Genomic DNA, 13,824 nt, shown 5'->3' on the forward strand with positions numbered 1-13,824 from the left:
ATGGATTATATAATTAGATGTGTAACTCACGGAGAACCAAGCAATACAACGACACCAACAGACTAACCTGCCGTAGACTAGTAGTAAGCACTTGTGCTAGGAAATAGTAGACGGAAAATAATTTTATATATCTAATCACAATCTTAAGCTTGCAGCAGGTAAAACACACTTGTACAAGTGCCAAAAAAATGCCATTCACAACACAAGATCCATTAGCGATTACTCTAGTAAGTTTAATTTTGATGACAAAAACATTAGTTACATATGAACAACCAAGAAGATGAGACGATTACTTTTCAAAATTAAAAAGAGAAAACAATAGGATATTAACACATTTCAAGCCGCTACATTAAAGGAGAAAATACAATAATGCTACAACATCGTCAAAGCTCCGACAGAATGGCGGGGATATAATGGGATAACTCGGCAGTCAAAGATTGGAATCCATTTACAAGCTGTGTGTGGAATTCTTGGTCTTCCTCTCCAATCAATCTGAAGTGTACGCGGATCGCTCGCTTGCAAACGGCCATGAATTCAAGGAGCGCAGCTATGAGTTGCTGCAGTTCCTGAGACCGCAGCCTCGTTGCTGGCTCACCGGACAAGAATGCAGTGCATACACTTAGTACTCCACTGTTGACCTGCACAAATAGAAGAAAACTGATGAGATGCCATAAGAGCATGTATCCCACAATGGAAAATAAACCATGCTTTTGACTGGGCAGTTGGTAAAGAAGGTCGTATCAACAAAGATAGATTTGAAAATTGTAGTACAGAAATTATAGATTGATAAACCATTCCACAAAACTAACCTGGACTGCAACACTGCCTTGAAGAATCCTTTGTAGGCTTTGCAAACGTGGGAGTTGGTCCCCTTCAGAACTTCGAGGCTCTTCAAGTTCATTTCGTAAAGCAGCAGTTCGAGTTTCAATCATTCCGATTGCATTTTCTACTGGAGAGAACTCAAGTGACTCGGATTTCGTTACCAAGAGCCTGTTAACAAGTGCAGGAAATGAGCCCTCAGTCTGAAGAACGGTTCTTCTCTTCCATTGGTCTTCCAATCCGCCTTGAGTCTTTCCATTCTTGGTAAATGGGGTATCAAACAAAAATCGGTCGAAAACCCGTGCACGGACGCTTCCAGTTGACAGAGAAAAGATTCTCTCCCTTCTGCTACCCAAATCTTCATCTTCCATGACTGGATCAACAGCAGTTATTTGAAGATAGCAGACTCCAGGCTGCAATTCATCTGCCTTCACTTGCCTAGAATCTGGAATAATGTGCAGGGTGTGGCTCCCATCCATCCGAGACTCGTAGATATGACTAAGTTTCTCCATTATGTCACCGAGCCGTACATCACGGGGCTCTCGATAAACATATTCTTTTCTGTCCAGCTTTCCAAATCTCTCACCATAAAATCCAACCCTATAGTAGGTGGCATCAGTGAATGGAATTGGACTTGATTCCTGCTCAAGAATTGATTCGTAGATATTAGTAAGCATAGTGTGACATTTTGCCAGCTGTCCGTACGCCCTCCTGCTCTTGTAAACTGGAATGACGAGTTCCAGAATGCTTGCACAAAAATGAAAGAGCTCAGCTTGAGAGAAAAGTTTATTTGCTAGTTGTAGGTATTTCACAGCAGAATCAACTGTGAGTTTTGAAGCACCATATCCCTCCACCTCAGCTGCAGATGCCTCAGAGGAGATCTCACTACTCACCATTGGGCATATTTTACGTAGAGCAGTTATATGATCTTTGCTCCAAACGCCATCGTTTCTAGCCACAAGGGCCTGTAAATAATTGAAGTAGATTCTTTAGCCACGATGGCTTGTACTCTCATCCATACTTGGAGCAAAATTAGCATTTTCTAGCCATTCAACATTAAAGAAGCGACATTATCATGTGAAGAACAGCTATGATCAGCCAATGTGTGTGCCTATCAACTTACCACTTTAGTAGATAAATTTTCAGATTTCAAACCACTAAAAGATCCCTCATTTCTTTTTTTCCTTTAATAACAAGGTGTTATAAAAATTTCTAGAAAATCCAAGCCTTTTCTAGAAACCACATGGGCATCAGATCCTAAACACGTACCTTATTAACAAGCTTTCAATTGAATTAGAGGTAACTAAACTAGAAACCAAAAGTAAAAGTTTTTTTTTTTTTTAATCATCACAAGAAATAATCTGTTGTTTACCTGCATTACCACTCCAGCTACAGCCACAGCACATTGGGCAGCTTCCGCCCAGGACTGCATTTCTTGATGTGCGTCACATAGATGAAGTAGCCACATTATGTGAAGATCTGGAACAGGGGCAAACGCCATGGCAAGTTTATGAAAGCTTTCAGCAGCTGCATATCTATCCATAGTCATCAAAGAGCCCTGAAAAAAGGTTTCGTGCAGTTTTACGACGTTAAAGATTTGTTCACGATGACAAAAATAAAGAAATGCAGTCTGCATATAAAGGGGGGGGAACTGGGACTAAATAAGTATGAAGCACAACATTGTTAAACTTACCAAAAGCGCATGTTCCAAACTGCCATCGAGGGCTAGGATTAGACTGTCAGAGAGATATTGCACATCTGACCAGGACCACTTGCTCTCTGTCATTTTTTCTGGGATTGCCAATAGTGCAGTCTCAGGAAGTCCACACTCCCTCAACAGATTGGGGTTCTTATCTTCATCTGACATTCCATTCAAAGATTTTCTAAGGCGTCGTGCTTCACCACTCTCTTCTAACGTCCCATCAGTAATCATCACAAGAAATAATCTGTTGTTTACCTGCATTACCACTCCAGCTACAGCCACAGCACATTGGGCAGCTTCCGCCCAGGACTGCATTTCTTGATGTGCGTCACATAGATGAAGTAGCCACATTATGTGAAGATCTGGAACAGGGGCAAACGCCATGGCAAGTTTATGAAAGCTTTCAGCAGCTGCATATCTATCCATAGTCATCAAAGAGCCCTGAAAAAAGGTTTCGTGCAGTTTTACGACGTTAAAGATTTGTTCACGATGACAAAAATAAAGAAATGCAGTCTGCATATAAAGGGGGGGGAACTGGGACTAAATAAGTATGAAGCACAACATTGTTAAACTTACCAAAAGCGCATGTTCCAAACTGCCATCGAGGGCTAGGATTAGACTGTCAGAGAGATATTGCACATCTGACCAGGACCACTTGCTCTCTGTCATTTTTTCTGGGATTGCCAATAGTGCAGTCTCAGGAAGTCCACACTCCCTCAACAGATTGGGGTTCTTATCTTCATCTGACATTCCATTCAAAGATTTTCTAAGGCGTCGTGCTTCACCACTCTCTTCTAACGTCCCATCAGGCTTCAACTGAGTCACTTGCACTTCAGACATCAGCTCGGACAATGTAATAATCAGCATGACTCTCAACCTTGCCGTCTGCATAAAGTAATAGAACGAACACTGCAAAAAGAAAATTAAAATTATTTGTCCACAAAGTAGATACCAAATCATATGCGGTGATACAATGAGTGGACTAGAGAACCAACCCTAACAAGAATCTGAAGCCCAATGACGGCCCTTTTCCTGATGTTGTCATTCCTGAAAACTGCAAGTCGAAGAAGATGGAAAGTAACTTGTTTCAAGAACCGATCATTCTCCCTTGCCATCAAAGTTGCGCCATGAAGATTGTATACACTGTTGAAAACAGGAAGCAAAGCTTTCAAGAAAGCCAATGGTTGATTTCGGGAGAAGAAGCTCATAAAAATGGCTGTGACACAATCAAGTTTTCCATAGTCTGTAGCAATACTATGTGATGCTGCCATGATGGAAAATTTCTCAGTTATTTCCAAAACCTGAAGACTGACAGAAGCACTCAAGTTTTCTTCCCAAAGCTCCTGAGAGTAATAAAGTTATTAACAAACTAGAAACAATATATGATTGAAAAATACTGGGAAGATAAAAGAACATTGTGCTAAAAATAAAAATAAAAATAAAAAAAATAGCCACTGCAGTCATCAATCAAAAAAAAAAAAAAAAAATCTCCACACAAACTATACCAGTTTTTGCCTCAATATCGGGTGTAGAGATTCTCTAAGGGCCTGAGCAGAAGCGCCAATTCTAGAAGATTGTGCCTGAGCAAGAGCTTCTCTCAATGAATAAGGTTGGCTAGGAGAGCTTAACTGAGAATTCACTCTCTGCCACAGATAACCATTTTCAGGCGTTCCCTGAGGCTGCAGGAGAGAGATTCAACATACATGAGCATAGATAAAAATGAGCAGATTCCTATCTCTTAAAATATCTACAATTGGGACCAAGAGGCATGTATCAACATAATGAAATGACCCACTACTCAATTCATACAAAGATAACCTCTCAATATAAATGTAATAACAAAAACCAAAAAAATAGACAAAACATGAGAAGCAATTGGCTTCTTGATCTAAGACCAGAATAAAACTCACTCTAACTTCTTGTCTTGATGCCTCAGACAAATAATTATTGATTGAGGGAGAAAGTCTATCAGAGTATTTAGGGGAAGCAGGGGCATCCCCAACAGGACTGCGAGAACTAGATCCCACAAGCATGACATCAGCAGATCTTCTATGCTGTAAAATAAATCGTGTACAGTTAGTATGACTGGCAACGGAAATAGAAAGAGTGAAAGGTTGCTATTATGGTTGATAGTGTATCACTGCTGTAATAAGCCCCACCATTCAGTTATACTTGGAATTGGAGATAACAATGCAAAACCATTAAGTAATTAAAGAATTTCAACTCAATCAAAATGAAAAAAAGGCCATTGGCATTCACGTACCAAGATTTTTTTTCCTTCTTTTTTTTTTTTTTGGAAAGTCACGTACCATTACCAAGATTCTAAACAAGTAAATTAGGTGAAACAGACAATCACATGATAAAGAGAAAAGAAAGGCAATAATTGAGCAACCTCAAAAAGCACAAGCGATTCCTCCATGAGTTTGAAAAATAATCTGGTCCGTGCAATGCTCTGTTGCCATGCTTTCACCAGTGATGCATCATCAAGATTTCGCACAATTTGCAAAATAACAATTAGAACTTCACGCTTTTCAACTGCATTAAGATTGTAGAAGACCGGCATTTCATCCAAAATCTGCAGACCATAACACCACTAATGAATAATAAAATTGACAGGACAGAACATAGAATACTGTTTTTTTTTTTTTTGAAATGATAGGATACTGTTGATTCTACAGTACTAAAGGAGACAAATTCCCATCACTTTTCTGTGGAAAATGTTAATTTCAAGCAGCGATTATGCATACTAAAATTCTTGCTATTAAAATACAGATCAATTTATATGCCGTAGTAAGAAACTTGGATTGCACCATTCACCTGGCCAATAAGAGGAAAATATAGCTGTGCAATATACAGCTTATCTTCAGGCTTTTGGTACCGAGCATCAAATTCATGCTTGCACAGGAGGACCACCAAAATTCTAGCTGCCTACAGAGATAATATTGCAAGGATTGTAACAACATAAAATACATCTGTATCTCATAAAAGAATGCCATTACAATAAAATGATATATTTAGCAGGGAGAGATAATGGCATTGCAAGAAAATTCTAAAAATTTCCAAGACAAGTGAGACATATGTAAATCAACGATGTAAGAAGTATACAAATGCATCCTCCAACATAAATGAGTGCATTATTTATTCAAACTCACCTTTGCTCGCAAAGATAAGTCATCGTGATCCCATGTAAGGAAAAGCTCTTGAATTAGGACAGATGAGAGGTAGTTCCTACAACATGCATATCAACCTCATTATCACATATTAGATTGATAAATTTCTAAGAAAGTCTAATTACTATTAAAAGAGACCATTTCATTTGGATTTACATAGTTAAGTGCAAGCTAGTCATGGTATATGCAACGACCAATCTATTTCATTGATTAAATACCTATCTGAAGGGTCTCTCCCAGGCATTTCAACAAAAAGGTCGTGATCACAGATAATGTGCAAAAATGTGAGCTTGCAATCGTGCAGAGCAGGTTGACAAACTCCAGAAAACTTATCCAGGTACAAGGACACCTACAGTGGAGCAAAGACTACCAGATAAATAGCAATAAAGAAGCTGAAATAAAAACAGAACCGAAGCCCACACTCAAGTTTGTTCGTGTGAATATTATCTCAATACACCTTGCAAGCAGTACGTAGCATTTATTTTTAACTCAGACTTAAAAGGCCATGATGTTTCTTTTCTCATTGTATATACACTCTCTTCCTATCCTCCCTTCCCTTCCTTCTGTGCTATTTACTTAGACCCTCCCTACACAACAAGACTAGCAATAAACAAATACAACAGAGAACTAGAGAGTATTTCTGCTTAACATTTGAATAAAACATGATGTCATTTAGCCATAGGGGTCAACCCTAGATCACATACAGGAACCAAATACAGAAACTAAGTTAACCAAATTAGGCAGAAAGCATACCAATTCAAAAACTTGGCGAGGTTCTATAATTGACAAAAGATCATAACAAAAGAAAGCCAAACTACTGTTCAAGCGTTTTGCGAGGCTTAACCCCTTCTTACAACGCTCGTGTACTTCTGTCAGCAGGCAATCATACAACTGCATGATACATCTGGAAACACCTTCTTTAAGTTGCATGGGTGGAATATCTTCACCTGTACCATAGAAGGAGCTAAAATATTAAACATGAAAAGGAAAGAGGAAAGTTTCTGAAAATACATGTTCTCACTGCAACTTACCTAGTGGAAGACTATGATAGAAAAGGCGAGTTTTTTCCAATGCCATTGACTTGACAATAAGTTCAAGAAAAAACCAAGCCATGGCTAAAACATCATCATATACAGGCCCAACACGGTAGCCTTTAGCCTACACAACCAACCTCATAAATTTACACAAGTTTAAAGGGAGAACAAAATAAAAGGCAACAGATAGTAAACATATGTGGTACTAATGGGACAAATGATGAACAATAGTGGGAAAAACTCACCTTACTTCGAGCCAGGCTTCCCCAAACAGTGGACAGACCAGGATAAACTGGAGGCTGACGACCCCCAAAGTCATCAAAAGCATAATCAACATAGTTAACTAGAAAATGATTCCTTTCAGCATCATCAACTGACTCCTGCTGCACCCTACAGATGATATTCCACGGAGTGTCAACAAAATCCAAAATCAACCAGTAGCTTAAACGAACAAACAAGAATATACATAAATATATGTACCAGTCGGATCCCAAAATACATTAAAAGCTTCTCTCTGTCCCATATAGAGATATCAGAATTATCTTGCATAAGCAATTACATCACAGTTCCCTATGAGTTCTAAACTATGTAACATAAATATATGTATCAGTCGGATCCCAAAATACATTAAAAGCTTCTCTCTGTCCCAGATAGAGATATCAGAATTATCTTGCATTAGCAATTACATCACAGTTCCCTATGAGTTCTAAACTATGTAAAACCATAAATTGACGCACCTGGTAACAATATTAACCATGGCTCTAAAAGCTGCAACCTAAAAAAACAGTGGGGAAAAAAATTAGATGGCAGTTTACCATATGGTGAATAATCCAAAATAAAGCCAGGGGGCGGGAAGAAAAGAATAGGCTAGCTCATTGTATGCTCAATTAAAGTCATCAAAATAACTACAAAAAGACCATGAATTTCATAGCAAAATTTATTAATTAAAGAGCCCTAGAAGAATCTTATATGTTACCTGGAGGGTTTCTCCACCGTTGCCTATCAGATGGAGAAGCATATTCAGAATTGGATGAAGAAACTGAAGCAAAGCAGTGGAATCAACATTCTTCAAACTGTTAATAGCCTGTGTGCAAAATTAAAATTTAATTACTCTGTCCTATAAAGCCCTAAAACGGTGTTACAAAATTTTGATCATCCAATTCACCTAACCATCTAACACTTCCAAAAATATATCAAAAGACCAAACCCTCCAAACCAGAACAGATGGCTTTGGAGTACGCATGACTTTTATAATACTTAAATTTCACCGCGAAGTAATAATATAATTGAACCAATGACAATGCCAATTTTGGAAATTTTAAATTACAGTGACAAGTAACAACTTCCAACCCTAGACACCAACTTTTATGATAGAATTAGTAGAATTATTTAAGGTTGTGTTCTTATCAGAAAATCTAATGCCAAATTGGCTTAATTACATTGGGAGAAAAATATGACAAAACTTTGCAAATAGTTTTCTCAAGAGGGTGATTTAGAACATTAACTTATAAAATATACATCATATTGATATGCCAAACAGTAATTAAATAGAGCATACTGGGATGCAATACCTCAAGAAGTTCAGAACCCCAAGGTGGGCTTGTTCGAAGAGTGTGCCTATCATATTCAAGAAAAAAATCTCTAATGCGTTCATTAATAGGGTACAATGACGAACAAAGTCTTAAGCGCAATCTAAAGATATTCTTTCCATCTTCCAAATAATCCAGCCTCTCCTACAATGAGATTAAAAAACAATAAAACCATCCATTCCAGATAACCAAAACTAACAATAGCGTAGAAAATCATAATTAAAAAAATCAATATTAAAAAAATCAATAAACTGTATCAAAATCTTGATATATTCTCAAAGCATACCCTGCTAGAATCCTGGAGATAATGTGGAACCAGCTCTTTCATGATCGGTAAAGAAATCTCAGATCGCAACCTGAGAAAAATCATAACATTATATTCTGCACTATCATAAACCAGATAATAGATATCTTAACTATATTTTCAAAGAAAGAAACACTTTATCGGGGCCAAAAATATCTTCTTTTTTTCTTTTTTCTTTTTTTTTTTTTTTTTTTTAAAGAATGAAACGGAGGAGGAAAATCACTAAGGTATATACATACTGAGCATGTGTAGATAATGGGAGAGAAGCATATCCAATTACTACCTGGAAAATGGATAGAAAAATCAGTTATTTCAATAAAACTAAAGCATCCTTAAAAACCAGAAGGGGTGGGTGGTGGTGGTGGTGGAAAATCCAGAAATTATCCATGACTAGTTGAATCTTACGGGCTTTGGAGCTTCCATTTTCGTTTGAAGATCAACATGGAATAAGGTGAATAAGAGATGATGAGTTGGTGTCCAGGTAGCAGGAAGCGAAAGTTTGATCTCATCATGGTAGCAGGCTACCCTAGCCCCAACAGCAACTTGTGTGTGAGCCCACCTCTGGAGTGTTGTACCATGCTCCCTCGGATACATCGCCTGCTCAAATGAGCCAGCAGAGATGAAACAACTACCGCAAAAGTATTCATAAGGAAAACAGAATTTAGTTCATGGAAGTGATCAGGATGTACTTACCTCTAAAGGCTGTCTACGAATATCAGTATCGTCCTCCCTAAGCTCAACCCGCACAAACAAATTCCTCTTCCGACTTAAACTAACAGTTAAGGGATATACATAGAGAAAATGAAAAAGCTGCAAAAAGGGCTCGTTTCTTGTTGTAGTGCGGAAGTCGAAAGCTTGGAACTGGAAGTTAACCGACACAATCATTTAGTTAACTGGGAACATAAAGAAAGCATTAACTAAAAACATAATCAAGATTCAAAATACTACCCATGATTGTAAAAATTAGTTAAACTTGTCATGCGTATGCTGCGTGCATGACAATAACATAAAGAAATTTAAGTGAAAAATTGAATTACAACAAGGGACAACAACTAGATAGTAGGTACACGTATCCCAAAAGAAATGTCTTATAGGAAGCGATAGTTTGAGTTCAAAAACAAGAAAAATAAAAAACACAACACAGCAGGGTCATACTTACATCATCAGCATTGCAATCTTGACCCCTTTGAACATTTGATCCATTTCCAGCATCAAAAGAATTCCACTTAGAATGGCTGCCGTGAGGCCCATCTGAACCATTACTGGGAAGCTTCCCATATGAGGAATCAGTAATGTGATCCCCTGGATCAACAGAATCATTGGTCACACTACCACTTTCTGATATATTTTCCAAGTCAGCATGGTCAATTTGGTGCTTCTCAATTTCCAGTCTCAGAACACCTTTCACAGGTTTATGAATTTTGCGTTTTGGATCCTACATATTACAGGAAAACCACCGTAATGACACAAACACTCCATTAAAATAAATAAATAAATAAGTAACAGTAAGAACTATGAATAATTGTGCAAAGCACACAATGAATAAATTCACAGAAACAGCCTAAACATGGAGCATTACATAAGGTAATGCCATTCACATGCTATCAAGCAAAATACAAAAGATATTCACATGTCACAGAACTGTAGATGATTAACTGATGGTATGTCAATCAGGGGCTCCATATGATGTGAAAAGCTAATTAAACTTAAAAGTAACAAAATGCTAGCTGAAGAAGCATGCTCTTAAAAAGGAAACAAATGAAGATAAATAAAAACTTATAAAGATGTCTGCTATACCTGAAGTGAGTCCTCTGTATAGCTTTCTTTAACTTTATTTAAGTTTGATATTTCCACTATAACAGAGCTCCCACTTGAATAACCCAACTTCCCATCTAAAGTGACCTTTGCACTAGGCTCAAAAAGCCCCTCATGGGAACTTGAACCAGACACACTCGGGGCAAGAGGGCTGCTTGGGGAAGCAGACCCACCAGAAGCTGCAGTAATGCTGTTATCAAATAATGAAACAATGGCCCAGGCGAAGGACTCTCTGTAAGGCATTATTTGAGACCACACCTGCAGTTTTTGCCTCTCCCTCTCAGTCAAGTGAACCTGTTTCGATCAGTTAAATAAATGAGATATAGACTAGGTTTGAAAGAGGGATACTTAATGCATATACATACAAGCCAAAATTCATAACAAAAGCCTCAAGTCACCAACATAAATAACACAATTTTTTCCTAAAATAACCATGGGAGAACAAATTGATACAATATTTATTTGTTTTAGCAGACCCTGCCGGAGTAGGTTTCCCCACATTTTGTAATAAAAAAATCCTAATCTACATCTACATCCTGATGCAGACAGCCTACCACCCATCTTACACAAACAGGAATAATCAACAATAAAACCTTTTTTTCTGATTTAAGAAGTTTCTCAAGCATTATAACAATCAAGGCAAACACAAATACTACAGAAGCACTTCAAAGTCCAATGATCTTCCACTAGGAAAGAACCCAGAAATTGCAATGTAAAATTTCAATCCAGAATTAGCTTACATGTTATCAAGGCAACAGCAACATATTATGGTATATAAAAAGGAAAGTTAGTTATGTTAGCAAAGTTCCATGAATTGATGCAAGTAGGGGGCCTAAATGTATTTATAAAACTAAGTCACAGGAGTACTTGAACATTCACATACTGGCTCTTTACGAGAATAGACAGAAGGAGAAACCCCGCCTTCTTCCGTCACATGCCTCTCTAGCTGAATTAGCAGACAAACTGATGCTGATGGTGCATCTAAATAAAAAATACCACGAGATTCAAAAGAAATATTGGCCTGGAAGAGACAACAGAGGAAATAGTAAGCTCTTAGACAATAATTCGTGCAAAAAGATCACCTGATAAAGATATCTTAAGAGTTGATCAACGTTGAGAAAAAAAAAAAAGGAAGAGAAGAGATGCTACAATAGTCTTATAACTTACATCCTGCGTATCAGTCGGTACCACACGGAAATAGAAATCTTCAGACAATTTTTCCCGTCGATCCCTATTGAATAAGCATATTGTACCATAAAATGGCTCTATAAGGGGGAGAGAGATAAAGACAGATAGATCAGTATATTACATACAACTCAAAAGTTGCAAGAAATGGCATTAGTACCATGGGGAGAAAAGAAATAGGGATTGAGACACCAGTACAAACAGTGCTTACCAATTAGCCCTGCTTGGAAAGATAGGGACAAAACTTTGACAGAGATCTTCAATCCACTGAAACCACCCAGGAGATGGGGAAAAGAAAAATAAATCAATATGGGGGGAGTGGGGAGAAAGCCAAAAAAAACTGAGCAACAAGGTTTTTGGCAGTGCCATACTGGGATATAGGAGTTTCTGGAATCCTTTGACCAAATATCATCGACCTTTCGTTTTCCCAGTCAAAAGCCGGTTCATAAGCTGGTAATGGGGACTGACCAAAGTGCTGCAAATAATTTTTTTGTATTCAAGAACTCATCAATCCTTGTGAACTTGAGGAAGTAAAGGTGAAGTAGAAGGAAGCTAAAGGAACGATGCGTGTGAACCCATAAAAAAGGCTATAAACCAGTACAACCTTCGGGGTATTCGATTGCGATGCGTCAGAAGCAGTAGCCTCCGCAAATTGCCTTCCTGAGGTACTTGGCACATCATCATCAGTAGTATCTTCAGCCTTGGTTCGCCTTGCACTAGCAAGACGCATTTCTGTATATAGGTTGAAGAAGTTTTGTAGACCATAAGAATCCAATAAGGAGTGGGAAAACAAATTCTGTGCCAATATACTCCTTACTCAATCCTGTCCTATTCTTCACAATAAAAAGATCCACCAAGTACAGAGAGAGAAACTAACCCTTCTACCATTCTTTTTTCCTTTTTTTCATTTGTACTCACACTTTTGACGCATAAAGGCTGTACTTTGGACTTCTAAAATAATTCTTTCCACTCCAAAAGGTACATTCACAAACAAATAAACTGAACAAAAGTCATGGTTCAGGTTCACAACTAAATGCCACAAAACAATTCCTTTCTTTACCCTGTATTTTGTAATACCAACAAATATATAACTAACCATACCCAAAAAAAAAAAAAGTAAATATTTTTTTTGGTTACTAATTATAGACTTAAGCAAAGGATGAACTTTCTGCCAAATGCTAAAATTTCCAAGCTAATCGAGTACAATTCGCAAACAAATCCTAATAAAAAAGAATAAGTAAAAAGAGAACTTTTTTTTACAACAATACAAATGTACTAGAACAATCAAAAAAGAAGAAGAAAAGAAAAGGTTTTTACCAGTCTCGATATCAGTATCAGGACCTTCATAAATCTGGTTCTGGAACGACACAGGACCGATACTCTCGTAGTGTCCGTACTTGTTCTCGTCCTTCACCATGTCCGCGGTGTAGCACTGAACCAGCTCCTTCAGATGCGGCCATTGCTCCAAATTCTCCTCAAACTGAAAAAAAAAGTTCAAAATCAATGACAAACTAAACCTAAAACAACCAGAAAAAATCGAAATTTTTCCGGTCAATCGCTCCGGCATTACCTTGTTGTGCCATTTGGCGGCGGCCGGAGCGGAATCCCGGCGGGGCCGGAGGTGCTGCATTGCAGATCTAGGGTTTGGCTCTACGAAAAACGATGAAGAAGAAGAAGAAGAAAATGGTGACAATAATAAGAAGAAGAAAGTTTTGAGCTTGATTTCTGGAGAAGTAAAAGTAACGGTGAAATGGAGTTGAAGAGGGAAAAAAAAATAAAGGCAATTTAGTGGGATATTTGGTAGATCTAACCAAACCCAAAATGGAAGCAAAAAAATTAAAATCAAAATCAAAATTAAGACCAAAAAATTAAAATAAAATAGAGAGAAAGCAAGAGAGAGAAGTAGTTACAGAGCAAAGTCTTGTGAGCTGAGTAAAGGACTGTACACACAAGTCAAACTTCAAAGTGGAGTCCAAAGAGAAAAAAAAAAAATGAAAAGAAAAATTGTAATATATGGATTATTTTTAAAAATACCTCCGAACTATCTATTCTATTTTTAAGAGTCACTTTAAATTTTAAAACAGTTCAAAATATTCTATAATATGTAAAAAATGGTTCAAAATACTTTTTTTTATTCAATTCTGTATGTACTCTTTGACGTTTAATTAAGACCTTATTTATTTTATTAATTTAAATTTAAAATTTA

The 13,824-nt window shown here is 37.4% G+C and overlaps 1 protein-coding gene across 1 annotated transcript; it reads right to left on the bottom strand.

Annotated features, from left to right (window-relative positions):
• Positions 1–117: 117 nt before the first annotated feature.
• Positions 118–13,427, bottom strand: LOC21386559 (guanine nucleotide exchange factor SPIKE 1). Its single transcript, XM_024164468.1, has 30 exons — positions 13,189–13,427; positions 12,936–13,098; positions 12,223–12,350; positions 11,990–12,093; positions 11,830–11,885; positions 11,601–11,698; positions 11,317–11,454; positions 10,416–10,727; positions 9,778–10,053; positions 9,312–9,479; positions 9,024–9,215; positions 8,858–8,901; positions 8,601–8,670; positions 8,297–8,458; positions 7,702–7,809; positions 7,463–7,500; positions 6,971–7,115; positions 6,723–6,849; positions 6,445–6,638; positions 5,910–6,040; positions 5,674–5,749; positions 5,339–5,449; positions 4,914–5,096; positions 4,432–4,575; positions 4,027–4,200; positions 3,517–3,864; positions 3,098–3,430; positions 2,777–2,962; positions 810–1,784; positions 118–638 (listed from the first exon to the last, which is right to left on the bottom strand). The coding sequence occupies exons 1-30, from the start codon at positions 13,246–13,248 to the stop codon at positions 384–386; spliced, it is 5,499 nt and encodes a 1,832-aa protein (XP_024020236.1). The 5' UTR covers positions 13,249–13,427; the 3' UTR covers positions 118–383.
• Between the last annotated feature and the right edge of the window lie 397 nt (positions 13,428–13,824).

The sequence above is a fragment of the Morus notabilis genome, unplaced genomic scaffold, assembly GCF_000414095.1.
Source record: "Morus notabilis unplaced genomic scaffold, ASM41409v2 Scaffold187, whole genome shotgun sequence".
Classification (NCBI taxonomy): Eukaryota; Viridiplantae; Streptophyta; class Magnoliopsida; order Rosales; family Moraceae; genus Morus; species Morus notabilis.

Coding starts and splice junctions, on each gene's coding strand:
- LOC21386559 (XM_024164468.1), bottom strand. CDS start 13,248: ATGCAGCACCTCCGGCCCCGCCGGGATTCCGCTCCGGCCGCCGCCAAA. Junction 11,455..11,600: donor TACCGACTGATACGCAGGAT/GTAAGTTATAAG, acceptor TGTCTCTTCCAG/GCCAATATTTCTTTTGAATC. Junction 8,902..9,023: donor AAATGGAAGCTCCAAAGCCC/GTAAGATTCAAC, acceptor TCCATTTTCCAG/GTAGTAATTGGATATGCTTC.